The following is a 26,951-nucleotide window of genomic DNA, read 5'->3' on the forward strand; positions in this document are numbered from 1 at the left end:
GTTTGCAGGAACTAGCAAAACTGCCTAACTTTAGGACATCTGTCTTTTCAGTATGAACTAGTTCCTACTCTGTCCACCTGATTGTTTCCTGATATATATCAGAATTAACTCACTTCCCAGGAGTAAGAAGTGTGACAGAGGCCAGCCATCTTTGTTCTCCTCTCCAGGTCTGTCATTTATTTCCACCTCTCCTTGGGAGAAACAGTTGTAAGAAACCTGCTTTGTCTTTATAACAAAGGCCTATCATACTTTAAGCATGCCTATTCCAAAATGAGCTATGTCTCACACTCAAAAAGTGATGTCTAATTTTGAATTTGATTATTAAACAATACCATCCTTTTATCATAAAACAAGAGTCTGTGTCAGAGGTTGCAAACTGGTGAGAAATTCTGACCTGCAGAGGGTTTTGTCTGGCCCACAATGCTTTTAATCTTTAAAAATTGTACTCAGAGATACACACATTTTACATTCACATCTGTGATTTCTGACTATTACAGGCCTGCCACACAACAATCAGCTGGAGAATAGAGGCCCCCTTTTCATATGTCATGGATTGTTCAATTTGCCTCTACTATATACTCACATACCAAATTTTTGCTTTTAATTTTGTTGCATAATACATTGGAAGTTGGGCATACTACCTGCCATTTCATGAAAATGCTATTTAATAAGTACACAAACATAAAAAACACCAACATTTTATACTGCTATAAAACACTGGAATAGATTAAATCAAAATAGAAAAGGTAAATTGAAGGGGAGAAATGGGGAGCTGTTCAGTGGATATAAAGTCTCAGTCATGCAGGATGGAGGCTTCTGGAATCTGGTGCCCAGCATGTGCATGAGTTGACAATATTGTATTGTACATGTGGTGACCGTCAGGAGGGTGAATTTTATGTTATGCGGGGTTTTTTTGGCCACAATAAAAAAAAAAAGCAATTCACAACATTAACAGAAGAGAAAAAAAGCACATAAAAATGCAGAAAAAGCATTTGATGAATTCAATGAAAACTCTTAGCAAACTATAAACAGAAATTTATTTAACCTGATAGAAGGTATTTATCTACAGTAAAGCAATAACAAGTAATATTGGTCAAATATTCAAAGTTCTTCACCTGAAACTGCAAAGGAGAGAAGAATGTTCATTATTTCACTTTAATTCAATACTGTATTTGGCATTCTGGCCATACAATAAAGACAAAAATAAAAATAACAGGTTGGACAGGGACAAAAGGCCAGGGGAGGGCAGAAGGCTGGGACTTGGGACTTGAAGATTCCAAAGCAAGCCAAACCATACAGTTTAGAAATTTCTGTATGTGTACAACATAAGGTGGACCCTGAAGTTAAGTCTAAGAAAAAATCAGCAATTTATAAAAGAAACTGACATGCTACAAAGGTGGTTTCTATCTTGCTAGACTGTAAATATCTTACTTGGCTATTAATTGAAAATATTTAATAGAATGACCACTTCCCAGCTAATTTTCATTTTAATATTTTAACAATTTACATTTTAAACACTGATTTCTCTAAGGCATGTTCTATCATTTGAATTAGAAATAACACCCAAAGAATGTCTTAGTAAACAATAAACTTATCTTAACTATTTCATCCGTGATCAATTCAGTAAGTATATTACACCTTTCCAAGCAATAAAATGGACAACTTTAAAGAGTTTTTTAATTGGGAGATTTAAAAAAAAAAAACAAAAAGGCAGGACACGCAAATGACCTGCAGTTCAAAACACAAAGTCCTGTCACTTACATTCTATCCCACCTGTTCAACACACCATCCAAGTGTGGCAAACACAAGACAGTTCAGAGGAACAGTGTTATAACCCCTTAATTGCTACATCACCCAATAAGTTACAATTAAAAAGCTCCTTATAAAAAGAAGTCCACCTATCTGCAGATATTGGAGAATCCCAGGCTCTTCCACACATTACTGAAAAAAATGCAAATACATTCATAAAGGCAAAAAAACTTTAGGTAACATGACAACCCACATCTTTCGCTGGTCAGACTCTACCGGCCACCTCAGTATTGCGGAAACGTTGCATCGATTTTGGCAGCCCAGGCCATGAGGCCTCCCACAACATCCCGAACTGTTAAAGAGTCTAAGTCTGTCCAGGACTGCAGGATCTTCACGGCTTTCTGGGAGTCATTGCCCAGTTTGCAGATCACATAAATGGGGAGAGATGCCCCTTCCTGTGTGCCCTGCTTCCCTTCCCGGATTGCTTCTCCCAAGAGTTTCAGGCTCTCCGTATTCCTCCGTTCCAAATGTTTCAAAGGGATGTGTAGGGCGTGAGGCAACCGACACAGGTCCACCTCCACTGGAGGCCTGACGTCCAGCAACAAGTGGGGTGACCCGGAATCCAGAAGTCGCTTATAGTCGACGACAGAAATTCGCTCCTCCGGGCTCAGCAACTGGAGGCAGCGGCACTTATCGGTGGCCGAGGAGCCACAGAAGCTTTCGTAGTCCTGCAGATCAGCCACAGTGGGCCGCTCCCCGCAAGCAGCACAGTCGGGCCTGCGCCTCCGCAGCCGAATACAGCGGAAATGACCTCCGAGGGCATCAAAGAGCAACAGGCTGCCACTATAAGAGGGGCCCAGACCTGCAGCGATCTTCAACACTTCCAGCGCCTGCAGGCAGCCCAGGACCCCGGTAACCACACCAAGCACCCCGCCATCCGCGCAGCTGGTCACCGTCTCGGCCGGAGGTGGTTGCGGAAACACGCAGCGATAGCAAGGCCCACCGCCGTAGTGGTAGACTGTGAGTTGGCCCTCGAAGCGCAGGGCGCTGGCCGACACGAGGGGCCGGCCGGTTAGCACGCAGGCGTCGTTAACCAGGTAGCGAGTGGGCACGTTGTCGGAGCAATCAGCCACCACGTCATAGCGGCGGACCAGGTCTAGCGCCGTGGCTGGCGTAAGCGCCTGGGCGTAGGGCACGCACTCCACCGCCGAATTGAGACGGCGCAATGTAGCGGCGGCCGAAAAGACCTTGGCCTGGCCGGCCAGGGCCTCGCCGTGCAGCACCTGGCGGGCGAGGTTGCTCACTTCTACTACGTCGTAGTCCACAAGGCCCAGGCGGCCGATGCCGGCCGCTGCCAGGTACTGCGCCAGTGGGCAGCCGAGCCCCCCGCAGCCCACGACCAGCACGGACGCGGTCGCCAGGCGCAGCTGTCCCTGCACGCCCAGCTCAGGCAGCACGAGCTGCCGGCTGTAGCGCAGAATCTCATCTCGGGACAGGGCGGCCTTCGGCGGCAGGGGAGACACCGGAACCAACCGCTCTGACTCCTGCTCGGCCAGAAGAGCCGCCGCCAGCCTCTGCTTCAGGGAACTCAGCTCCTCCTCACGCTGGGCAACTTCAGCCTGCAAGGTGAGCACCTCCTCCCTGGCCGCCATGGCAGCCTCTTCGGGAGGTTGTCAAAGGCATTTCCGTTTCCGGCTTTCCCTCGTCTTGCGACTGGAATAAACTAAACAACTCTATGGAGCTTGGGGAAAGGTGATAAATAGATATGTATTTTTCTGAAGCAACCTTCAGATTCAACTTGAAAGAGTCACAAGTCCTGACTGTTTCCAATGGAACTACGCAGAGAGCCTTAGGAGGACTAGAACTCGCCACCCGGACCATGCCCCTCCTCCCGCCTTTGGTACGTTCTGACGCGTCCTCTTCCCGCGCCGCGTTGACGTCATTCCGCTTCCGGCGCCTGGCGCAGTTCTGCCATGGCCTCGGGGGAAGCGAGTGGACTGTGTCCTAAGTCTCCGCGGGAGCCAGAGCCGCGCACCCCGCGACAAGACAAGTATTCGGTGCTTTTGCCCACCTACAACGAGCGCGAGAACCTACCGCTCATTGTGTGGCTGCTGGTGAAGAGCTTCTCCGAGAGGTAGCGCGCCCGGCCGCCCTCCTAGAGGAATGAGATGAGCTGGCTTTCCCGGCCTGGGTGTCGGCAGTTGGCTGCGAGAGGCGGCCCCCTGCCTGGCTTCTCTTCCGTCTCCCGCTGGAAGCCTTGGGGAGGAAGCCACCCTGCGAGGAAAGAGGCGGATACTTCCCGGGTTCTCTCTGTGTCTCGGGTTCTTATCTCTGCCCTTGGGTTTTGTGACACACTCCTTTATTATACACTCCCTTATACTCCTCACCCCGCTTTTTTCTTAGAAGGGCTGGCCCCCCTTTTATTTGTTTGTTTTTATTTTTTTATTTTATATTTGGCATGCGCCCGCAGCATGTGGGATCTTAGTTCCCGGACCAGGGATCGAACCCATGTCCCCTGCGTTGGGAGCTCAGAATCTTAACCACCGGACCGCCAGGGAAGTCCCTAGCCACCCTTTTAATTACTGCGAGGCCGAAAGCCTGACCTCACTCCTCCCTCTGTCTAGGTGGTCAGGATCTGCGGCAGGAGCCGGGACTCTCAGCCCGCTCACTCCCGCCCGGGTGCTGAGGGCTTATGTAAGCATGAGGTTTGGGCTCTGTGGGTTAGGGGGCTGCTGCTGGGCTGGCCATCCTTTCTGGAGAGGGCAGAAGGGCAGATTTCGCCGGTGGATGTTTGATGTGATTGTTAGAAACTGAGAGATTTTGGAGTTGAATTTGAAAGAGTTATACAGTTTTTTTTAAACTTCAGAAAATCGTGGTGTCAGTACGAAGTAACTTGTTTTACGGTTACATCAGTGGGATCATGTGTAAATCTTTGAAGATCTTTCCGTATCAGCACATACAAACTTCGCAAATTATTGTGAAAATTGGGTAGTATCATGTGGCTGTGTTATAATTTTTCTAACCGGGTCATATCAATGAACACGGATTATTTCCAGAGTTTTTTTGTTTTTCTTTTTTGACTTTCACTTTACAAATGAGAATGGGGACTTTGTTCACAACGTATTTTCCAGCATTGAGAAAAGTGCTTGACGCGTAAGAAGTGCTCCTTACACATTCTTACTTTTACTAGTATACCGTGGGTAAAGTCTTTGTGGTGGAATTGTTGAGTCGACAGAGATGTGCTTAGATTGATAGTTAATGCTAAATTGCTCTCAAAAAAGATTGTACCGGTTTAGGACTCGCCAACATTCATCAGAGAGGGCCTGTTTCCCCACCAGCCAGCCAGTTTTATTAAACCTACATTGTTGGAAATGTTAATTGGTGAAAGATACTGCTGTTTTGATTATAATTCTTTGAATGAAATAACTATCCTCACATTCACGGCTTTTCAAAGTTTTTTATCCGTAGCTTTTAACCTTTTTTTCTTTAAGTTATATTTTGATTTTTCAAGCTCTTTCCAGATTAGAGAAATTGTCATGTAGCTGATCTTGTTCCAGCTTATCTTCTGATTATACAATATTTTTTGCTCTATTCTTTAATTTTTTTATGTAGTGCAGTTTATCTTTCAGTAGTTTCTGGGTGGATATTTTTTTAATCAAAATGAAGTTTAATGACGGAAACAACTATTTTCTTTTCAGATGGCAGTCAAATTACCTAAAGTTCGCTCAGCTTGATTTCTTTAACTACCTGATCCTCAGGTGGTGTGGGTGCTTTGAAGTGGAGAGGGCAGTAATTTTGCTTATGAATGACTCCATTTGTTTATGAAGTATATCTCTTTCAGAACAACAGCTAGAATCAACATCTTAACTGTTTTTTTTTTACTCTTCATTGAATTTGTTACAATATTGCTTCTGTATCATGTTTTGGTTTTTTGGCCATGAGGCATGTGGAATCCTAGCTCCCTGACCAGGGATGGAATCTGCACCCCCTGCATTGGAAGGCAAAGTCCTAACCAGTGGACCGCCAGGGAAGTCCAACATCTTAACTTTTTTTGGCTTGCAAAGCACATGCCTAAATTTAATGCACTGTGGGAAACTGAAGTCATCTTATCTACTCTTAGAAGATAGGATGGGTTTTGCTTTCTTACAAGTTTGCTGGGGCCGACTTTTTTTTTAAGCTTTTAACAGTAGAATGTGTTTTCTGGTTGATTTCCTCACATTTGTTTCTTCAAGCAGGACCAGAGGAAGCAGAATGTTGCGTTTCGGGGGGTTTGTCTGTATCTCCTTTTCTCTCCTTAAGTTTCCCAATAAAGTTAACAAAAAGAATGTTTTCTTTAAAGGGAGGCAGGGAGACATGTGATGGTGATCACAGGTACATCCAAGTATTGTGCTGGCTTGTTTTTAGAATAAAAACCATCACATGAAGTTAATGGGAACAACGAAAAGATGTTAATTTTGAAGCACTGACGTCTTTTGTAATTCTATGCTGTTTTGGTTTTTGGGTTTTTTTTTTTTTTTTGATAGTATGGGATAATGGGTATAACTGTTTGAAATAGTGGTGTAAAAGACTGTCACCATTCTCAAGTGGGTTTTCTAAGGGTGAAATTAAATCAGATTTATTTATTCATGGATTAAATTAAAAAGAATAATCACCCAGAGCTACTCAGCTGACTTGATATCTTTAAAAGTATTTTTGAAATATTTTATGTAACTAAGACTTGATATTAAAGTTCCATAATTCCATTTCCCAAGTAGGTATAAAATTTTATATGATATCCTATCATATATAATATATATGATCACTATAATTTTTTTAACGAAAGAGTATGTTTTCTGTGAGAATTTTAACATCTCAGGACTGTATAGTAGCATTTTCCAGCAACGTACGTAGTTTGGAGGTGACATAGTAAATATTTGACATTTATTTCATTTGCTAATTGAAGTTTTCCTTGGTGCTTAACATGGCAATAAATTTCCACTTATACTGGGGAGGAATTAGTGATTTTAAAATCATTTTTTCATTTGAGACTACTGTCCCCAAGCAGTACAAATTTAAATTTTTTTATTTTAGTGGCTTCAACTATGAAATTATAATCATAGATGATGGAAGCCCAGATGGAACAAGGGATGTTGCTGAACAGTTGGAGAAGATTTATGGGTCAGACAAAATTGTAAGTCATTTTTCTATCATATCAGTTATCTTTATATTGGGGAAAGATGATAAATGAACAGTGCTTAAATTCAGTCTGTCTAGAAACTGAAAAAGTTAAAGAGCAACTTATACACTTGGGGTTTAGATGCATTTTCATTGTGCTTGAGGTTTTACATGTCTTTGATATGTTGAGTCAGTGGTAGGTTTACAGCACGATAGTGAGCCTTTGGATGAACTGTTTTTATGTCTGACTCTGCAAGTCAGTTTCCTTGAAGGGCAGAATTAAAGCATGATACTGAAATGAGAAGGAATATTTATAGAGCTAGGTTGCAGTAAGTAATGTGTGTCTTGATCTTTCTCGCTCCCTTTCTCTAGGTATTCTCATACTTTCAGTAGAGAATCCTGCCTACAGCTAGCTTGTAGCTGGGAAAGGTGACTGATTGTTTTCATGTGAAACATTTTTTTTTTTTTTCAGAGAACTTGGCATTTTTATTTTTATCTGTAGAACAGTCTTGTGGAAGTATTTAGATTGACTTTCTGAGTCTTAAACTTCAGATTTTCCCACTGTGCCTTAAAGCCTGTTGTTCTTCTACAGGAGTACCTTAGGCAGATGTAGAGTTCATTTTGTAATAACTTTGTAATTTTTATTTTTGATCAGTGTTTTGGCTTTATAAACGTTGGAGCATACTTGTGAGATCACTTCAGCTACTTCTTGGGCCAAAAGCATACATTAAATCCAGATTTAATTAGAAAACACATTCTAGGCATTGGGTATTTTGTAACTTGTATAGACCAGAATTTCTCAGTCTCAGCACTACTGACCTTGGGACCTGATAGGTCTTTGCTGTGAGGGACTGTCGTGTATGCTGTAGGATGTTTAGCATCATCCCTGGACTCCACCCACGAGATGCAGCAGCAGCCCCCCTCCTCAGTGTGGCAACCAAAAATACCTCTGGATAACATCAAGTGTCCCTCCCTTTGTGGGCAAAATTGTCCCCTCTTCCCAACAGAGAACGATTGGTATAGGAATAAAGAAGTCTCTTGGAATAGCCAGGACATGGAAGCAACCTAAATGTCCATCAACAGAGGAATGGGTAAAGAAGATGTGGTACATATATATACAATGGAATATTACTCAGCCATAAAAAGGAAAGAAGAAGTCTCTTGGAGAACCTTTATTGATATTTGCATTTCAAGAAATGGCAATTAAGCATCATAAAGAATAGGCTCTGGGTCCAGATATTCTTGATTAGTCCCAATAATGAAATAATTTCTGTGCAGTTGGAGGAGATCTTAGTTGGTGAGAAGCATTTAAAGAAATGTGTTACTCTTATATACATGGTAAATCTATCCTGTACTAGAGGTTCTTTCCATCTCACAGACAGACGAGCAATTCACAGAACTAGCACACCTCAGTCCTCTCTGAATGCCTCCAGATGTACAAGTGTACAGAGGAGATAGAAACTGAAATTTTCATCCTTCTAGCAGTGACTTCTGATAATGCTAGGTTCATATTTTTGGCCAACAGTTCCTCAGTTTTTATTAAGTTCTGGGCCAGGGCTACTGATTCACATAATGTATAGAATACTCTCATTATGCACTTCCATTTAATCTGGGAACATCAACCTAACTGTTTTGAATACTTTTGTCATAGAACCTCAGCCTTGAGGTGTGATTGATTGATCTTAAGGAATGCCTGATGAATTGATCTCCTCAAATTCTAAAACAACATGGTCTTCAAAGCATTCCACTTTTTTCATCAATCCAATAAAATTTAAAATAATGAGGAAAAAATAGCATTTACTGTCATGATTTCCATGTGGTACCAGGGAAATTCCCTATTCATTCATTATTTTATCACTTTTAGGTCATTTAAACTAGAAAATTACGTGTGTGCGTGTGCACACGCGCCAGTAGCAAGCTATGCCAGGGAGGGCACTTGCTTGCTTTTTAGGTGACATATATATATTTAGTTGGGGGAAAAATTAGGAACCACCTTACAATACCTCAGATAAAATATTCACAGATGCTTTGTTAGCCTTTCAAACTGGTTGAAATGAATATTTTAGAAAAAAAGCTAAAGAAAAAAAAAATTTAACTCTTGAGGTGAGGAAACAGACTAGAGGTTAAGTCACTTTCCAAGGGTACATAGGTAATTAATAAATGGCAGGAGTGGGACCATAGAAAAATCGGAGGCACATATTCTGAACTGTTAACAATGATCACAGGGTGGGGAGATATGAGATTTGGAGGGCTTCTATTATGTTTGATGTACATGGCTTGTTTCATCCCCCCAACTTGAGATCAGATAGACTCGTCTATATTTTGTCATTATTTATAGTTTAGTATTTTTAAGAATTGTTTTGATAATGAAGTGTAACACACATTCATTACTTTTAAAATGTCAAGCATAACTATAGGATTGAGAGATTTGACTACTTAAAAATATTTGGTTCATCCCCAAATACCAACATATTATCTCTGACAAAGAGATCAGTATCCTAATCAAATGTACAGAAATAAATATTCATAAAAACAAGAACTACAGATGGTCAAAAGTGAAAAAAAAGAAATGAAAAAAATATGAGCCTCACTGATAAGAATTGCAAAATAGGAGAGTACGATTAGCCTTTTCTTAGCTGCAGATTTATTTTTATTCTTTCTCCCAACCCATTTTCGAGAGTACGGTAAAACAGGTCCACTCAAATGGTGTTGATCCTAGTGGAAATTGATATAGTTTTCTGAAGTGTCATCAAGATTTTCTACGATAAAGATTTTTACAAAGTAAGTTTTTTGTCAAACAAATCATAGTGTCGTATGGTATTTTCTAAGCAGGTGTGGTAAGCATTCTTCAGGGTATGTGCCCTGTACCCTTACACGCACTTTCTGTGAATTCACAGCTTCTTCTGATGACGGCTGAGTGAGGTGAGCTCTGTGTGCCCATTGCTGCCCCGGGGTCACACAGCAAATTAGCAGGGGGGTTCCATAGTCATCTACTAAGCCATCCTGCCTCATGTAAGAAAAAGCAATCATATTGATATGAGGAGGGAAAAAAAGGAGAGGGGTGGAATTAGGGGTCTGAAAATAAAGCACAGGAGATGAAACAATTTGAACTTTTTATTACATAAGAAGTAAACAAGTATATTCTTGTCAAATGTAAATATTACCAGTAAAACTGAATTGGCCTCTGATGAGCATTTCTTGATCTGCATCCCAGTCCCTTCTCCAGGGGGAGACCCCAGTCCACATTTTGGTATATGTTACCCCAGACCTTTCTGTGCACGTGTGTGTGTGTGTGTGTGTGTGTGTGTGTGTGTGTCTCTACATCTATAGAACCAGGTAATGTGGTTTTATATGTGTGTGTTTGTTTTTAAACATAAATGCAGTCTTCCTGTGTCATTCTGTTACTCTTTAATTATACCGTGGTCATCTTTTGTCACCAGATTACCTCATTCTTTTAACTGCTCCATGGTACCCTATCTATGTAACGTGGTTTGTATTTTATATAAACTTTTGAACGTTCTGGAAATTATAAATAACAAAATTATCCTTTGTTTGGAAAAAAAGTTTTTTTAGCTAAAACATAGGGTTATAGAAAATCTAAGATGAACTTTAAAGGATTTGCTTTTTCAGGGCAAATACCAGATGAGGTCAGTATTTTGTCAGTAACTGTTGAGCACAAAATCAAATAACACCTGACATGTGTGGTTTGATTTTGTTCAGTGAATTGTAATTATTATAGATGATTGATTGAATGTCTAGTTCTCCTCTATATAAAAGCTCATGGGGTAGGAATGTATTTTATCATCTTTGTTCCTCCCCTAGACCTATAGCAGCTTGCGTGTAGTTAAAAAAAAAAAAAGAAAAAAAAAATCTATCCTGCTTAAATTAAACTGAAAATACTTTGGAGATTTGCAGTCTGAGGCAACCTGCTTACACACTGGCAAGTGCCGGGGGGCGGGGGAGGGGGGAGGATAAGAAATGCCCAGTAGTGAGTCTACTTGAGCCCCCTACCTCAGAAACTTAGCATCAAAACCTTGGCATTCTACTTTTCCAGAAATTTAGAGAAAAAAGGAAATAACAACAACTAAGTCAGTGCTTATATATGAAGCAAGAAGTGTAGAAAGACTAATTGACAAACTGTAAGGAGGCTTCCTTGGTGGCGCAGTGGTTGAGAATCTGCCTGCCGATGCCGGGGACACGGGTTCGAGCCCTGGTCTGGGAAGATACCACATGCCGTGGAGCAGCTAGGCCCGTGAGCCACAACTGCTGAGCCTGCGCGTCTGGAACCTGTGCTCCGCAACAAGAGAGGCCGCAATAATGAGAGGCCTGCGCACCGCGATGAAGAGTGGCTCCCGCTTGCCGCAACTGGAGAAAGCCCTCGCCCAGAAACGAAGACCCAACACAGCCATAAATAATAAATAAATTAAAAAAAAAAACTGTAAGGAGAAAGAATTTAATCTTCTTAGGAATATAACCTGAAATCATGTCATTGGACCAATAGAGAATAAGATGAGGTCATCCAAGCATAGAGTCAAGATAAGTGGATGGAGTATCAACATGTAAAATCACAAAAGGAATTGAGAAAACAAGCATGGCTATCAAATATTCCAAAAAGGTACAGAATAAGTGAGTTAAGTACTCAGTTTTCCTAGGAAGGAATCAATAGACATTGCTTAAAATGATAAATCAAGTAATAGACATAAAAAAATGTTTTTTTGGTAGATAGCTCTGGGGTGCGGCGGGGGGCGGAGTTTAAGATTTGGTCTGTGGGGTTTGGGTGAAAGAATGTTACTGTTCCTTGAAAGCTATTAAATTATTTGATTTGTTACTAAATGCTTTTTTTTCCTTTGGCAAAAAACGTTAAGCATATTCTGCTTTAAGGTCTAACAAATGCAGCTGTATTTCTGTTAAAATGAGTGAGCACTTATTTAAAAAAAGTTTTTATTAGTCAGATTTTCGATTATTTGTGTTAAAATGCCATTTCTTATTCTTACAGCTTCTAAGACCACGGGAGCAAAAGTTGGGACTAGGTAAGTAGAACCTCTCACCCCTCATGCCTGCTCCTTGTCTTAGTAAGATTATCCAGTGTGTATTTCCCCAGTTTGGAAGAGGGCCAAAATACAGTGACCTCCTGTGATGGTTTTTAATGATCTTAATGATATTCAGATGGTTTAACTTGAATTGCCTGTATGAGGCAAAGCCCACTTAGGAAAACAGAAACCACTGTAAGTCTTTCAATATAGGGAATTTAATACAGAGAATCTGGTTACACAGGTGAAGGAATTGCTGAGAAGCCAAACGGAACAGTGGGGCTACTCAGAGATTAGTAGCAGCTGGAGCTCACTACCGCTCCTGGGCTGGAGCAACAGTGGAGGAGATGGTGTTCTTAGAGCCGGGAACCTGGGCTGCCCAGAGGAGCTAGAATGGTGGAGTGAGGGATGCCTGGCAGAAGCGGGAGCAGTGGATGGAATCTGGTCCATGCGGGGAGGCAGAGTAAGGGGGAGGACACTTGGACTTTCCCCTTCTCCTTGAGCTCTTCCTTCCTCCTGTGCCTCCCAAAGCTGTTTGGAAACCAGTTGACAAGAAAACAAATATAGTAACCTGCAATATAGAACAGAGAAGGGATCTAAGGGCAAACATTTAGACCAGCACACTCCCTTAGCTGTAAGTCTTTTGAACAGTTCTTGAAGTTACAAGTTTTTAAAAGGTGTTTATTTTTTTAAAAGGAAGCTTTTCCAGCTTTAAAATGTAAGGGGTTATAGAAAAGCTCAGATGAGGTCAGTCATTCTGAGATTAAAATCTTGAATGCCTTTATTTCTATTGTTGGTCACAGCTGCTTTATGTTGAAAAGTGGTATAATTTTACTGAGAAATTGGGGGAGCATGGGGGAAGCACAGTTCTTGAAAATTGAGTATCTGCTGTCCTGAAGACCCTCAGTTTCATGGCATGATCGAATGTTCTGAATATCTGAATCCAGAAGGTTCTTTGGGATTGAAATAATCTTGAAACTGCCATGAAAGCCACCAAGAATTACCCGTCAGTGGAAATCCAAAAAGCTGTGGATAGTCACTTTTTTAAAAAATTAATTAATTAATCTGGTTGGCTCTTAGTTGCGGCAGGCGGGCTCCTTAGTTGTGGCTCGCCAGCTCCTTAGTTGCGGTTTGCAGGCTTCTTCATTGCGGCATGCGTGTGGTGTCTAGTTCCCTGACCAGGGATCGTACCCAGGCCCCCTGTGTTGGGATCGTGGAGTCTTAACCACTGCGCCATCAGGGAAGTCCCTGGATAGTCACTTCTTAACAAAAGAAGTCAGAAGAGTTCTGCCTTTCTAATAAGATACTGTGGTGATTTGGGGCTAGAGAATGCAGGAATTCCCACAGCCTGTTCCTGACCAGTCACCCTTACCTGCCAAGCCCCCAAGGAATTTTTAGGCATGAGGGTGGCTAAGTAATTGCTAGCTGCACCTTTGGCCCCGGAGACAGGGCTCTAGTGTACCAGGCTTACAGTGTAGAAGACACTCACTGCGTAGCTTTTGTGGGACAGGGGTGATGGGATGAGCAGAAGCAGAGAGACTGGTTAGGTAGGGATCCAGGCATCAGAAGATGGTGCCCGGGACTAAAGTGAAATTGGAGACGAAAGAATGAAATTGAGAGATGTTTTTGATGGAGAATAATAAATAGGACTTAGAGGACTAATGTATGCTTTTCAGAGGTGCTTAGCAATTTCTTCCCTGTTCAGATGTATACCTAAGCATTTCTGGTGATTTCCTTTAATGGATATAAATATTTTCATTTTTAGGAACTGCGTATATTCATGGGATGAAACATGCCACAGGAAACTACATAATCATTATGGATGCTGATCTCTCACACCATGTGAGTGGTATGTTTCTTTAGAGGCTATTTATGATAGTCTTAGCCTGTTTTACTGACCTACTCTTTATTCTTTCTAAATTTCAGCCAAAATTTATTCCTGAATTCATTAGGTAGGTATTTCTAATATTTGAAAGAATTATTCAAGTCATTTATCATATATTGATTTTGTACTTATTTTCATTTTTCATTCATTAAAAATACTCATGCTATTTTAAGTTTGCTATCAAAAATGAAACCAAGGTATAGCTTTGAGACATGTGAATATTTAGTTACGTGACTAAATGATATATTTTAGGAGCCCTGAGAGGAGTAATCAACAGATAATTCCTTTATTACCTAATTCTTACAGACTACAGAAAAATATGAAAAGCAGCTTCCCTGTTAAATGGAATTAAGCCCTGCATCATAAGGGTAAAACACTATGAATAGCTGGGGTTTATTCCAGGAATGCCAAAATCAGGAATCGGTCAAACAAATTCATTTATCACATTAACAAAGAAAGCAGCATGACTGGGGACTTCCCTGGTGGTCCAGTGGCTAAGACCCGGCACTCCCAGTGCAGGGGGCCCGGGTTGGATCCCTGGTCAGGGAACTAGATCCCACATGCATGCCGCAACTTAGCGTTTGCATGCCACAACTAAGGAGCCTGCCGGCTGCAACTAAGAAGCCTGTGTGCTGCAACTAGGACCTGGCACGGCCAAATAAATAATAAATATTTTTTAAAAAGAAAAGAAAAGAAGCGTGATTAAGTCTATAGACGCTAAAGCGTATTTGGTAAAATTCACTAGCCATTTCTAATTAAAATTTTAATGTAGAAATAGAAGGAAACCACTTAAACATACTGAAGACAACCTGGTCCTAACACAAAGGTGTTTGTTTTTGTTTTTGTTTTTTTTGGCCTAACTGCGTGGCTTGCGGGATCTTAGTTCCCCGACCAGGGATTTAACCCAGGCCCTCAGCAGAGTCCTAACCACTGGACCACCAAGGAATTTCCCCACAAAGGTCACTAAATGGTGACATGTTGAGTCATTTCCAGTAAACTCATCAATGATTATAGGCGTACCACCTATCATTAAACATGGAGATTTTAAGTAATGTTGTAACATAAGAATTTAGTATATATTGGTAAAGGATACAAAATTACATTTATTTGCAGGTAATGTAACTATATTTTTAGAAAACCCAAGAGACCATGACACCTCTCAGAATAAGAATTTGGAAGCTGTTCTGAATGTAAGCTAAATACACAAAAACAGAATCAGATCATGTCACTCACCTATTTAGAACACTTCCAGGAGTTCCTGTGAACACATGGGGAAAAATCCACACTCCTTTACTTGCCCCTCAAACCACTCGTGATGTGGCCCCTGCCTTGCATTCTGAACTCATCTTGTGCCCCTCCCCCTTGCCTGAAGTGCTCTTTCACTGCTCCTTAATGGCCAACTACTTCTCCTTGTTTGATCTCTGCATAAAAGTCACCTCAGAAATACCTTCTCTGCTTAGATCACCAATACACAAAAGCTCCTTTGACCTGATAAGGCAGTGGAACCAGTGGAGTAGAAAATGGGTGAAAGATACAAGCAGGCCATGTGTAGAAGAAATCCAAATGGCTAATAAACCTAAGAGAAGATATTCACCCTGGGATGTAGTCAGGGAAATGCAGTTAAAATAACCGTGTGTCACTATTAGTTTTTCAAAATTAAAGACCTATGGAACAGTACATCCAGCACCAATAAGATGATAGAAAATGGACATGGATATTGCTGGAGGAAGTATGAGTTACTGCAGCCTTTTTGGAAAGTAATTTCTGGTGATATCTGTTAGAATTAAAAATACTCATAAGCTTTGCTTTAGCAATTCTGTTGAAAGCTCAACAGCTTTTTCTAATTGCCAGCTAATTTATTTTTTTCTGCAGGAAGCAAAAGGAGGGTAATTTTGACATCGTCTCTGGAACTCGCTACAAAGGAAATGGAGGTGTATATGGCTGGGATTTGAAAAGGAAAATAATCAGGTATATATGTATGTGCTCATGATTTCTCTATTTTTTTTTTAGTGTAACTACTAGAAATATGTTTTTAACAGGTATTTGGATTAAATTACCATGCTGCCTTGGAGTTTGTGGGATCAGATTGTAACTTCCAGAAAGTATTCCCAGATAGCTTCTTACCCACAATCTTTCCTGTGTTAGAGTATTTTATTTTGGATGCTTTTCACTTGGGAAAAATCAGCATAAACCTTTGAACCTTTCGTAGAAATGGTCTAATTCAGCACAGTTTGTTCTGCTGGACCTTCAGCTTTGATTTAAGTGAACTATTCATTTATATTTTTGGAGTAAATATGTAATTGTTTCCATGTATGTTTTTCAGTAATTTAAGACACTTCATGATTTCAGCTTTTACTAAGCAGCATAAAGTAGTGAGGCTTTGGAGGCAGACCTGGGTTAAAACCCTGATTGTGTCTTTTAATTACTTGTGTCCCCTTGCATATTTTACCTTTTCTAGTCTTTACTTTCCTCATGATAAGATGGAAATGAAACAAACTGTTTCAGTTTTCTATTACAGTGTAACAAACCATCCCAAAGCTGAGTGACTTACAGCAACAATTTATTATTTCTCACAGTTCTTTGGTTTGGCTACTGGTTCCTCTGCTGACTTCACCTGGGCTCACTCATGCAGTTTCCTTCAGCTGGAGGCTCCAAGATGGCCTCATTCATATGTTTGGCAGTTGGTACTGGTTGTTGGCTGGGCCATCTCAGTTCTCCTGCATGTGGCCGCTTACCTGGGAAGCTGGATCAGCTTCTTTACATGGCATCCTAAGGGCAGCACCCAAAAGTACCAAGGCTGCAACTGCAAGGACTCTTGAGTCCTAAGCTCTGGGGCTAACACCGAATTAATTTTTGGTGAAAGCAAACCCATAATCAAGGGGTGGGGAAATAGAATCCACCTCTTGATGGGAAGACCCACAAAGAATTTTTGACCATATTTTATCTATGGCACCTAGGTTGTTGGGAAGATGTGTTTCTATCTCTAAAGGATCTATATAGCTTATTGCTTTTTGTGTAACAACATAACTTTGTATAAATTCTTACTGATAGTATTTTTTATCACTCACTTCATTCCTACTGAAGGTTCTCTTAGGTTAATGTCACTTTTGCCTCTTAACTGTTAAACCTTGGGCAAGTATTTAAAACATGTAAGAGCCTCAGTCTTCAGTGAAATGAAGGGGTTGGATAAATCAGTGGTTTTCAATCCTGCTGAGCATTGAAGTCATGTAGGGGGAAAATTATACACAACTGCTCCCTGTTTGTCCTCCCTTTCTTGTGCACACACATACTGCAGACCATTTGAATGGATCTCCAGAGGTGGTGCAAGAGCATCAGTGTTTTTCACGGGCTCCCAGATGATTCTGTTATGCAGCCAAGGTTGAGAGCAACAAATCAGTGATCTCTCAGGCCTCTCTGAATTTGGTCATTAAAGCTATTATTTAAAATCAGGGAGTCCCAGTCAGAGACAATTTACAACGTTTAGTTGGATCATTTAGTTAATATTGAGTTGTATCTGTCATTAGTAGTTAATGTCTGCACTGACTTTATAGTATAAACTCCTGAGAAAGAGTCTGTATCACTTGCTCAAGGTCTCATTTGTATGGTCCAGAACCAGAATTTGAACCCAAGTCTGTCTGACTCTTGCTGCATTTTAATTAAAAGACCCCAATTTTAAAATGCATTACCTTAAATAGATGTACAAATATATACATACACACATGCACACATACACATAAATACATATACACTCACATTCCTTTGATTACACCCATTTTGGTGGGTAAACTATGTCCTGGAATTTTTTTGTAGCTATTAGAAGCAAACTGAACAGGAAAATGTTTCTGTTAGCCATTATGTCAGCTGTATCTGCAACCATGTTATTTATATGAAATAGACACTCCTGGGACTTCCCTGGCAGTCTAGTGGTCAAGACTCTGCACTTCCAATGCAGGGGACTTGGGTTTGATCCCTGGTCAGGGAACTAAGATCCCACATGCTGTGTGGCATGGGGGGGGAAGGGAGGGAGGGGAAGGAGAAGAAGGAAGGAAGGGGGGAAGGAGAAGGAAGGAAGGGGGAAAGGAAAAGGAAGGAAGAAAGAAAGAAACACTCCTAAGGAGTGCCTTGATGGTTACCCTGGCTTTGGAGAGAAACTGTTTTCTCCAGGCTGCTTCCCCTGCTGCCCTCTGCCCCTCCCCCTGCCAAAAAACACACCTTTTTTCTGAATCTGAACACTCTAAAATAATCTGAGCCCACTAAAATATAGTTGCAGTACCAAAGTCATTTTTTCCAACTGTACTACACATCTTTTTGAAATGTTAATAATAGCTATTAGTCAGTAATAGCTTATAGTTGATTGACACTTAGTTGTGTTTGAAGCACAGATCCTAAAGTCATTGTTAGGGACTGAATGTTTCTGCTAGAATTCATGTGTTAAAGTACCTTATGCAGGGAGTGTTGGTATTTGGAAGTGGGGTTTTGAGGAGGTAATTAGGTTTAGATGAGGTCCTGAGTGTGGGGCACTTTTGGTGGGATTAGTGCCCTTTCAAGAAGAAACCAAGAAAGCTTGGCCTTTCTCCTCCTACCCCCACCCTCAGCCGCTCTGCCCCCCTCCACTTGAGCACACAGCAAGAAGGCACCATGTGTAGGCTAGGAACAGGATCCTCACCAGGAACCAAGTCTACAGCACCTTGATCTTGCACTTTTCAGCCTCCAGAACTGTGAGAATTGAATATCTGTTGTTTAAGCCACCCAGTCTATGGTATTTTGTTATAGACGCCCAAGCAGACTAAGAAAGTCTCAGAATGGAACTTTTGGTCAATTTCCAGAAATTGCCGAAAACCAAAACCCTCTCCCACCTGCACACCTTTAAAAAAAAAAAAAAAAAAGCCATTTTAATGCAAACTGACCTATTACACAGTTGGAAACTGCCATCACTTGGTGATTTGAATCTGAAAAAGAAACTCTGGATCCCTGATAGATCACTTTTGCTGTCTAGACAGATGTTTGTAATTCTAAATCATGATTGTTGGCAAATATGTGAGTTGAGTTAAAAATCTATTACCATTCTCACCTAGAGTTTGGAAGAATGAGTGTTTTATGGTCACCTTTATATGTCACATTCCAAGAATAAAAATCCCTATTTTCTGAAAAATGAGAACTACCAGATCTCCTTTCACTGACAAATAATTTCTGTTTGTTCCATAGAATTAACATTTTTGTGGAACAGTGTTGCATTTATGAAATTAGTGTAGCATTTTTAGCACTCTACACTTGGATGTATTTCTTTTGTTTAGAAATTGTATTTTATAAAGAAAATCTTTTATTTGGCAGCCGCGGGGCCAATTTTATAACTCAGATCTTGCTGAGACCAGGAGCGTCTGATTTAACAGGAAGTTTCAGGTACAGTGAAAACCTGTGATTGTGTGTTTTCTACTATTTACAATTTCTTGCCTAAATTTCTTGCTTTATAATGACTTAAAGAAATACTTTTCGTTTCTATCCCATTTTTGTTCTGGAACGCTAAAAAAGACAGACTGAAGTTGCTTAGAAGCTGCTAATGAAGCCTAAGCATCTTAAGGGAAAATATTGTGCTTTTTAAAGAGCATGGACGACAGGTTAGTGTGCTTGTTAACATTAGTATCACTGCTCAGCCCTTGAGGGGCCTGAGGTGACCACGGACTGCTCATTCAGAACATTACTGAGATGGGCTTCAAAAACAGTGCCTCTTCCAGTAATTTTCTGCAGTTTATAGCATTGTCCACAGAAAAGTTTAAAATCTTTAATATTTATGTAAAGCTTTTTCAGTTTCCTTATTCTCCATTTTTTTATAAAAAAAAAAATCCTGTTTAAATGGAGCAAAGCCTCCTGCTAGGTCCTTAGGGTCTTTTTATTTTTGTTTGTTTCTGGGGGTGTGTGTATTATCTCTGAAACTATAAAATTTCTGTTCATCTACTTTAAGGCCCAGACCCATGCATTGGTTAATACTTTATATTACTTGGTATTTGCTTCTATCCATTAAATAATGTTGATTCTTCCATGCTTCATTAGAACACACAAACACACAAATTAGGAGCTGGCTGTTGAAGGTTAACTAGTACCACTAGTACAACTGCAAGTCTGTTGGATAGCAGTTCAGAGATAGTAAGACAGAGTCAAAAGTGAAGAGAGGAGCCATCGCAAATTAGAGGTCAGATAATGAAAATGAAACCTCTCTAGATTTAAAATGTAAATTATTTTGAAAGCACAATTTGGTGTATAAAAGATAGATAGGGACCCCATAAATATATCCCTTCAGTTCCGCACTTGGAGGCAAATGAATGATGTGTTACAAAGATCTCTGATTTCCAGAGGAAAAAAAAAGATTGTAATTAAAAAAAAAAAAAGATATTGTGGTGGAGGAGACGGGTGGCAATGAAGAGAAATAAATCTTACAAAGTGACTCTTATGGGAATAAAGTGACTCTTACAGGGAAAGAATTCGTAGCCTAATCCTAGTTTTAAAGGTACTGCTGAAATATTATTCCATTATCCCACCATCATAGTTCTTCCCATAATCCCAGACCTCCCTCCCCTACTTAACATCATTTGACATATATCTTTAGTTTCTACTGCTAAAATCCCAAACCATGAAAAGGTGCCTGAAACACAGTAGGTTCCTCAATAAACATTTGTTATTGAATGAATATTACTACCATCAGAATCTCCTTTCTTCACATTTATTCCAGACTTATTCTTTTGAGTTCTGATGGAGACTGGGGGGGTAAAGGAGTGCATACCACTAATCCCCCTCAGGTTCCTCTAAGGATTGTGCTTTAGCCTTATAGCCACCTAAAAGCTTGAAAAACCAAAAGGTGGGGTAACCTGAAAGGAAGCCTGAGAGGATATGTGAGTTCCAGGTATAAAACCCTCTGGCATTATAGATCCAGGTGGCTTTAACTACCAAGAGAACAAAGTTACTGCCTCTCCTAGCTTTCTCAAAAAGAAAAACAGCAAGAAGAAAGAGGAAGAAATTGCTGCCTTTCTACTCACTGAGGCTCAGGGGTTTTTTTGTTTTTTAACCTCAGTGACTCTGAAAATAGGGAGCTCCTGAAGAACGTGATTGAGTTCACCCATAGGACTTCCCAGCTCCTGTCTTTCTTTGTAAATCTGATGAGCTTTGCCTTTGGCCTGCAGTCCATCTAAAGTTAGGATGTGCATTCGCCCAGTTTAAGTGTCTAACTGTGACCTCATTTGCTGATAGCTGATTCCCACCAGGATTGCCTCATCCTGTGATCCCTACTTCCTGTCTTAACCTAGCTTAACCAAGCTCATCCTAGAGGGACTTAGTTTATCTCAGGAATTTATTTAGATCTCAGGAAATAGGAACTTCATAGACATTTATGAGGAAATGCCTGTTAACTACTTCTTTCTTGTTATCTAGTTTATATTGTTGCTTCATCATCTGTCAACTCTGTTCCAGTATTTGAAACAGTTTCTCCCCTTTCAGCTTTAAAAATAAATTTTAAGAAAAATTTAAAAACTACAAACGATGGGGGGTTCTGCTCCACATGATTCACTTTATTACCATATTTTTATAATTTCTGGTAGTGTGATAGGAAGATAATTCAAGAGATACTAAGAATTCATTTTCAAAATCGTCCCAAATTATTTACCAAAATATTTTTATGGCCTTTCCAGTTCAGGACAAATGTATCATAATCATCAACTGTGAGAGCTTTTCTATATACAAATGGCTGGTGAAAGTTTAAGGTTTTATAAATACCAGTGAACTTTTTGAAAGGTCAGGATACATGTGGGCATGTATATTTATCCAGGTGTGCATATACATTTTAATTTCTTACAGGTTATACCAAAAAGAAGTTTTACAGAAATTAATAGAAAAATGTGTTTCTAAAGGCTACGTCTTCCAGATGGAGATGATTGTTCGGGCAAGACAGCTGAATTATACTGTTGGCGAGGTATGGTAAATAGCGTGTTATACTCCTCATAAAGAAACAATAGGGTTACTTTTTATCATAAAAAGGTTAATTTTCATAAACTACTAAATACATATGGAAGGCTTCCAGGTGTCCATGCAAAAGGGTGAAAATTCACATTTCTTTAAAATTAATATATTTGACTTACCAAGATTCAAAGCATAACAGAAGGCAGCACTCCCTTTTAAATAAATAAAAGTTACCGGTATCTTCTTCCTCCTTTCCCTTTCTTCTGACCGCTCAGCATTATGGGATGAGTCTGCCGCTTTTCCGCTTGTCTCAGCCATCAGCCACCCTACTTAAAAACGCATGGTGAATCCCTTTTGCCCGTTCCTTGCCTATGAGTACATGAAAAGGGCAGGAATTGGGGGAGCAGAGGGGATTTGTACTATTTACAGCCAGCTAGTAAGTTCTTAGGGAAGACTCTCCTCGTTTAACAATAATCTTATTCAGAGCAAGAAAATAGCTAACTAGAATGTTACTACTGTTGTGGAAGTTATAAGATTTTTAATTTAGTGCTTAAACAGTGACAGCTAAATTTGATGGACTACTGAAAAAAATTAGGTGAAAGGCCATTTTACTTCTTCAGGCATATAATTTTTCTGGGAAGCTTGAGTAAACCAACTTAATATTCAGTATCAATGCTTTTCAAAACACTTGTAGCTTTGGCTAGATGACCTATTTTTAGATAGTAAAATGCATGTTTAATTTTGAAGACTTGGAGGTGCACACAGTTACTGTAAGAATCCCATAATTCGGATTTACCTTGAAGGACTTGCTATCAGCGGACTAATCTTGTTTCTTTTGTATGAGTAATTGTTGTATGCCTGCTATGCTTCCTTCCAATATTTTTGAAGACTCACTTAACATATATTTTTTTAACTAGGTTCCAATATCATTTGTGGATCGTGTTTATGGTGAATCCAAGTTGGGAGGAAATGAAATAGTCTCTTTCTTGAAAGGACTATTGACTCTCTTTGCTACTACATAAAAGAAAGTTATTCATTTATACTTAATCATGTTCATTTCAATTTAAACATAAAAGAAGCCTGGTTGCTGAGTTTTATAAAATGTACTCTTAGAACATAAATCATAAGGTAAGGTAAATTTCATGCAAATCTTTTTTCCTGAGAAACTCCATTTTATATGTCAAATTAAATTAGAAAAATGAGCAGTGTTCTCAATTTTCGTTTACATTTTGCTGTACTAAGACCTATAAATAAATGTATATGAAATTTTTGCATAAAAATAATGCTTTCATTAGAGTATGCAAATGCAGGATTTCTTACATGGGAAAGATTTTGAAATATTCTTTATAAAAACTGTATTCATAGCTCTGGATTCATACCTAATGCATGTCAGAAGTAAGAGGAGTGCTAATTATATTCATGAAATACACATATGCTACATGGCTGTTTCTATATGAACTAAAAAAGAAATAAACACCTCTGCCCTTTTTTTTTTTTTTTTTTTTTGGGCTGTGCTGCGCAGCTTGTGGGATCCTAGTTCCCCATCTAGGGGTCAAACCCGGGCCCCCGGCAGTGAAAGCGCCAAGTCCTAACCACTGGACTGCCAGGGAATTCCCAGCTGTAGTAATTTTTAAACAACTATGTTTTTTCCCTCAAAATATTTTTCATGTTATTTCAGGACCCTTAACAAAGCATACATCTTTAGTAATATGACTAAATCCCCTATAGCTCTTCTGTTGACAAAACTGTTCTGCCAGTTGAAATGTTCAGTAAAGCCCTCACAAATATTCTATTTACCCACCTTAAGTGGGTATTGCAAAAAAGATTAATATCCAAGTATAGCATAGCTTTTAGATCACGCAGTGTCTTTTAAAATTTTGAGTAAGGCATACTTTGAGCAAATAAGCTTAAGATCACATTGCCTTTCCTTTGCAAGTAAAAGGAAGGGGCGTCTCTAAGTCATTTAATAAGCATATTTAGTGAACAGTATTCCTATTACTGCATTTTCCTGGCTTAAATTTGGCTGCTAAAGAAATTTAAAGTCTGATTTTTCCATTTGCATTTCTAACAGATCCTACCAGAAATAAATACCAGAGTATAAAACCTTTGGTGTCGTTCTGAACATTACCTATTCCCATAGTTGAATCCATAGGACACATTCCAATAAGGGCCTCTTCTATTCTGTTTCCCTTTTATGCAGAGCTGAACAGCTGGCCCACCATGGACCCCTCTTCCTTGGGGAAGTGACTTCTCTCATCACTAGTAACAACTAGAAAATTTATTACCACTGATGTAAAATAATTTTTTTTGAGTGTTTAGATTCCTTCTCATCTGAACCCAAAGTTAAGTTTTCATTGTCAAGTATGTGGAGCAGAGATTAAATAACCACCTCAGAGAACCCACTATAAAATATTGTCTTCCCAGACCTCACTAGAGTAGGTACCTTTTGCCTTTTTTAGTCTTTTGATTCTTATTCCCACAATCATTACAACACTATCATTATTTACAGTAAATTATTTGAGCAGTGAAAACTTTCACCATTTGGAAGTTATTTAGAAAAGAATCTGGACTATTTAGATGCATTTTTGTAGTAAATCTGGTGACTTAAACACTGTAAAATCTTTTTAAACATTTACATGTGAATCCAGCATCCCTTTTTACTTTGTAAATGGGGCCAAGGATGAAATCCAGATGTTCTCCCTTTGTATTGGTATTATCTCTGTATGAAATCTAAGTATATCTAAGGAAAACTAAATTTAAAATTATTTTGCTTATTTCATATTAGTTCTTGCCTGTCTTCTGCAACATGGAATTAGCTTCTTCATCTTTGTTTCTCTAAATCGAATGTTTTGGGTCCCCTCCTCCTTTTTACAACTTTTTTCAGCTGTTGTTTTCCCTTGAAATACTGATTTGGCTTTTAAAGATATAACTTATCACAATTTCAGAAATTAACGGAATACTGTGTTGGATGAAACAGCTTGTTAAACCTGCTAACTGAAGCCTTAGACATTGAGCTTTATGTAACCACAATTTGTTCTGTTTTCAGTAAAGTCAGATTCTTTTGGGATGTTACGTATGGTTTGAAACTATTTTAACATGAAATTTAGAGAAACAGCAAAAGATAAGTGTAAGATGTACAGAGCACATCTTAGCAGGTTTGGTTAATGCTTCACAATGACATTTATTACTTTTAAGTACGTCTAGCCAGTGATAGACACTCAAATGTGCTCAACTATAAAAGGTGGGTTCAAGAATGTTGAGAAGACAATGTGTTGGTTGGGGTTGACCTAAATTTACAGAGGCCCACGTTGTGTCCTATGCTGTCCAAATTGTGGGAGCACTAACGGCTTGGGACTACAGTCTGTGTGGTTTTTAAGGATCTTGTGGAGGCCCACTGGCAACATCATTTCTCATCCTTGGGCTTCACTAGGCCAGTGGCCTCAAACGCTAGGGATCCCACTTGTTTTCTTCAGGCCAAAGAGAAGAGTCCATCACTGATTCGGAAGAATGTCCAGCCCCAGGGCAACAGCCGGCCTTCTGTAAAACGCAGGCTTGTCCACTGAATAGCCCACCCCACCCGCAAGGGGTCAAGCATCCATGGGGTTGGGTCTCATCTCAAGTCGGTGTGTGAAGCACGAGGCCCTCACACCTCATTTAAAGCAGGAGGTGTCGGGCATGACCATGACCGGCCAGGTGTGTCTGCCCTTCCGGCTGCTGCCCAGCCCGAGAGCGCGGGCTTCCCAGCACGTGGAGCCGCGGGGCTGTGCGCACGCCCCCTCCCACCAGATGTAGTCCAGGCCCAGCTGGGCCCGCGCAGGGATCCCCAGCGCGGCCACCTGACTGAGTGCAGCGCGTGCTGCGGCCCTCTGCTTGTGCCTCCGCCGCCGGCGCTGTGGCCAGAGGAAGGCGCCCGCCGTGCACACGGGCCGTGGAGGCGCACTGCGGCCATTATCGGCGGCGCCTCCTAGTGGGTCAATGGCAAATCCTCTTGGTTCTCGCGAGAGCTCCCCCTCAGTGGGGATTATATAATGTCCCTTAGGTGGGGGTGGGGGTGCTGGTGCCACCCTCCCTCAGAAAAAGTTAGGAGCGAGCACAGGTAGGAGCAAGAGTTGTCTATGGGGGGGGGAAAGGGTACTGTTTCCCACTGCCCCCCCTAGTTAGCTGGACAATGAGTCCTCTTATGCTAATGAGGTACTTACGTCACTTCCGCTCTTTCTCGGCCGCCATTTTGGCTAGGGCAGGTTCGGGGACTTGCTCCGAGGCGCTTGTATTGTCTGCTGAGGGGAGACGCGAGATCAGCCCCCCTCCCCCGCCCGTTGCTGCCGCCGCCTCCGCCGGCCCGGTCTCCCCTCCGCCGCCCGCCGGGATCCATGAACTGAACTCCCGCCCCCCCGGCCGCCGCCATCTTGTGCCCCCTCCCCCTCCCGCGGGCAGCGCTAAGGGGGATTTTGGCGTCTCCTCAGACACAGCTCCCTCTCTCGGTCCCCGCTGCTGAGGAGTGAGAGGAGCGCGGCCGTCGCCGCCCGCCTGCCCGCGCCGGTGAAGCCGCCTCTCCCACACCCTCCGTCTCCTCCCTCCGCCCCTCCTTTGTCTGCACCGCTCGACGACGCTGCCGCCGCCGCCCGCGCGGGGGACTGGAGGGAGCCGCTCGCGCCGCCGCCGCCGCCCGCCGCTCTGCTGCGCCCGCCGCGCCCCCCGGCAGCAGCCGCGGCCGCGGCGCGAGCCGGACTCCGCCGAGGCCGCCGAGCCGGAGCGCGACGAGGCCCCGGGCGCGCCCTCGCCGCCGCCAGCGCCGTGCCGCCGCCATCCGCCCGCCGCCGCCGCCCGGCCCCCGAGCACGCCGGCCCCGCGCGCGCCTCGAGGCCGAGTCAAGGTAAGCCCGGCGGCCGCCGCGCGCGGACCCACGGCCGGCCCCGCGGGCGCATTATTGTTGAGACCGCCAGCCCTCCGGCCGCACACGCTCCTTTGCATACTCCGGTGCTGAGGGAGCGCCCGCCCCGGCGCGGACCGCTACCCGGGCTCTTGGTCCGCGGTCCGGGCGCCTCCTCCTGCAGCCCGACCCCCCTTCCCCGCCCCGTGAGCCCGCGGAGGCCAGCAGCCGCCCCGGCCGCCGGAGCTTTTGCGGCTAGTGGCATCTCCCTCCACCCCGCCCCCAGCAAGAATCGAGCTTCTCCCATCCCTGGAACTAA

The 26,951-nt window shown here is 41.7% G+C and overlaps 3 protein-coding genes and 1 long non-coding RNA gene across 11 annotated transcripts in view; 2 read left to right on the forward strand and 2 right to left on the reverse strand.

Moving 5' to 3' along the window:
* Positions 1–1,020: 1,020 nt before the first annotated feature.
* On the reverse strand, positions 1,021–3,649 carry MOCS3 (molybdenum cofactor synthesis 3). The gene has a single exon (XM_082431753.1). It carries the CDS (start codon positions 3,399–3,401, stop codon positions 2,034–2,036), a length of 1,368 nt encoding a protein of 455 aa, XP_082287879.1. The 5' UTR covers positions 3,402–3,649; the 3' UTR covers positions 1,021–2,033.
* A 29-nt stretch (positions 3,650–3,678) lies between these two features.
* Positions 3,679–24,834, forward strand: DPM1 (dolichyl-phosphate mannosyltransferase subunit 1, catalytic). Of its 4 annotated transcripts, XR_014255133.1 has the most exons (10): positions 3,684–3,883; positions 6,820–6,919; positions 11,900–11,933; positions 13,699–13,775; positions 13,860–13,885; positions 15,691–15,786; positions 19,150–19,218; positions 21,661–21,775; positions 22,680–22,890; positions 23,963–24,834. XR_014255133.1 is itself a non-coding variant. In XM_082431757.1 (9 exons), the coding sequence occupies exons 1-9, from the start codon at positions 3,723–3,725 to the stop codon at positions 22,782–22,784; spliced, it is 783 nt and encodes a 260-aa protein (XP_082287883.1). In that variant the 5' UTR covers positions 3,684–3,722; the 3' UTR covers positions 22,785–24,834. The 4 variants fall into 4 exon arrangements, 3 of the variants coding, with proteins under 3 accessions (XP_082287884.1, XP_082287883.1, XP_082287885.1); XM_082431757.1 differs by having other exon boundaries at positions 22,680–24,834; XM_082431759.1 differs by lacking the exon at positions 3,684–3,883 and adding an exon at positions 4,511–6,120 and having other exon boundaries at positions 22,680–24,834.
* On the reverse strand, positions 6,931–26,340 carry LOC309645934. Of its 4 annotated transcripts, none has more exons than XR_014255134.1 (3): positions 25,962–26,340; positions 21,942–22,131; positions 6,931–9,906 (listed from the first exon to the last, which is right to left on the reverse strand). It is a non-coding gene; the product is annotated as an uncharacterized lncRNA (long non-coding RNA). The 4 variants fall into 4 exon arrangements; XR_014255135.1 differs by lacking the exon at positions 6,931–9,906 and adding an exon at positions 12,134–12,504 and having other exon boundaries at positions 21,997–22,131; XR_014255136.1 differs by lacking the exon at positions 6,931–9,906 and adding an exon at positions 12,134–12,464.
* Positions 26,338–26,951, forward strand: part of ADNP (activity dependent neuroprotector homeobox) — a 29,788-nt gene continuing 29,174 nt past the window's right edge. The window contains exon 1 of one of the 2 annotated variants that reach the window (XM_082431751.1): positions 26,338–26,635. The gene's annotated coding sequence lies outside the window, so the exon portion shown is untranslated. The remainder of the gene's footprint in view (positions 26,636–26,951) is intronic. The other variant, XM_082431752.1, reaches the window with a different exon arrangement.

The sequence above is a fragment of the Balaenoptera physalus genome (genome assembly GCF_965194825.1).
Source record: "Balaenoptera physalus genome assembly, chromosome: 16".
NCBI classification, from domain to species: Eukaryota; Metazoa; Chordata; class Mammalia; order Artiodactyla; family Balaenopteridae; genus Balaenoptera; species Balaenoptera physalus.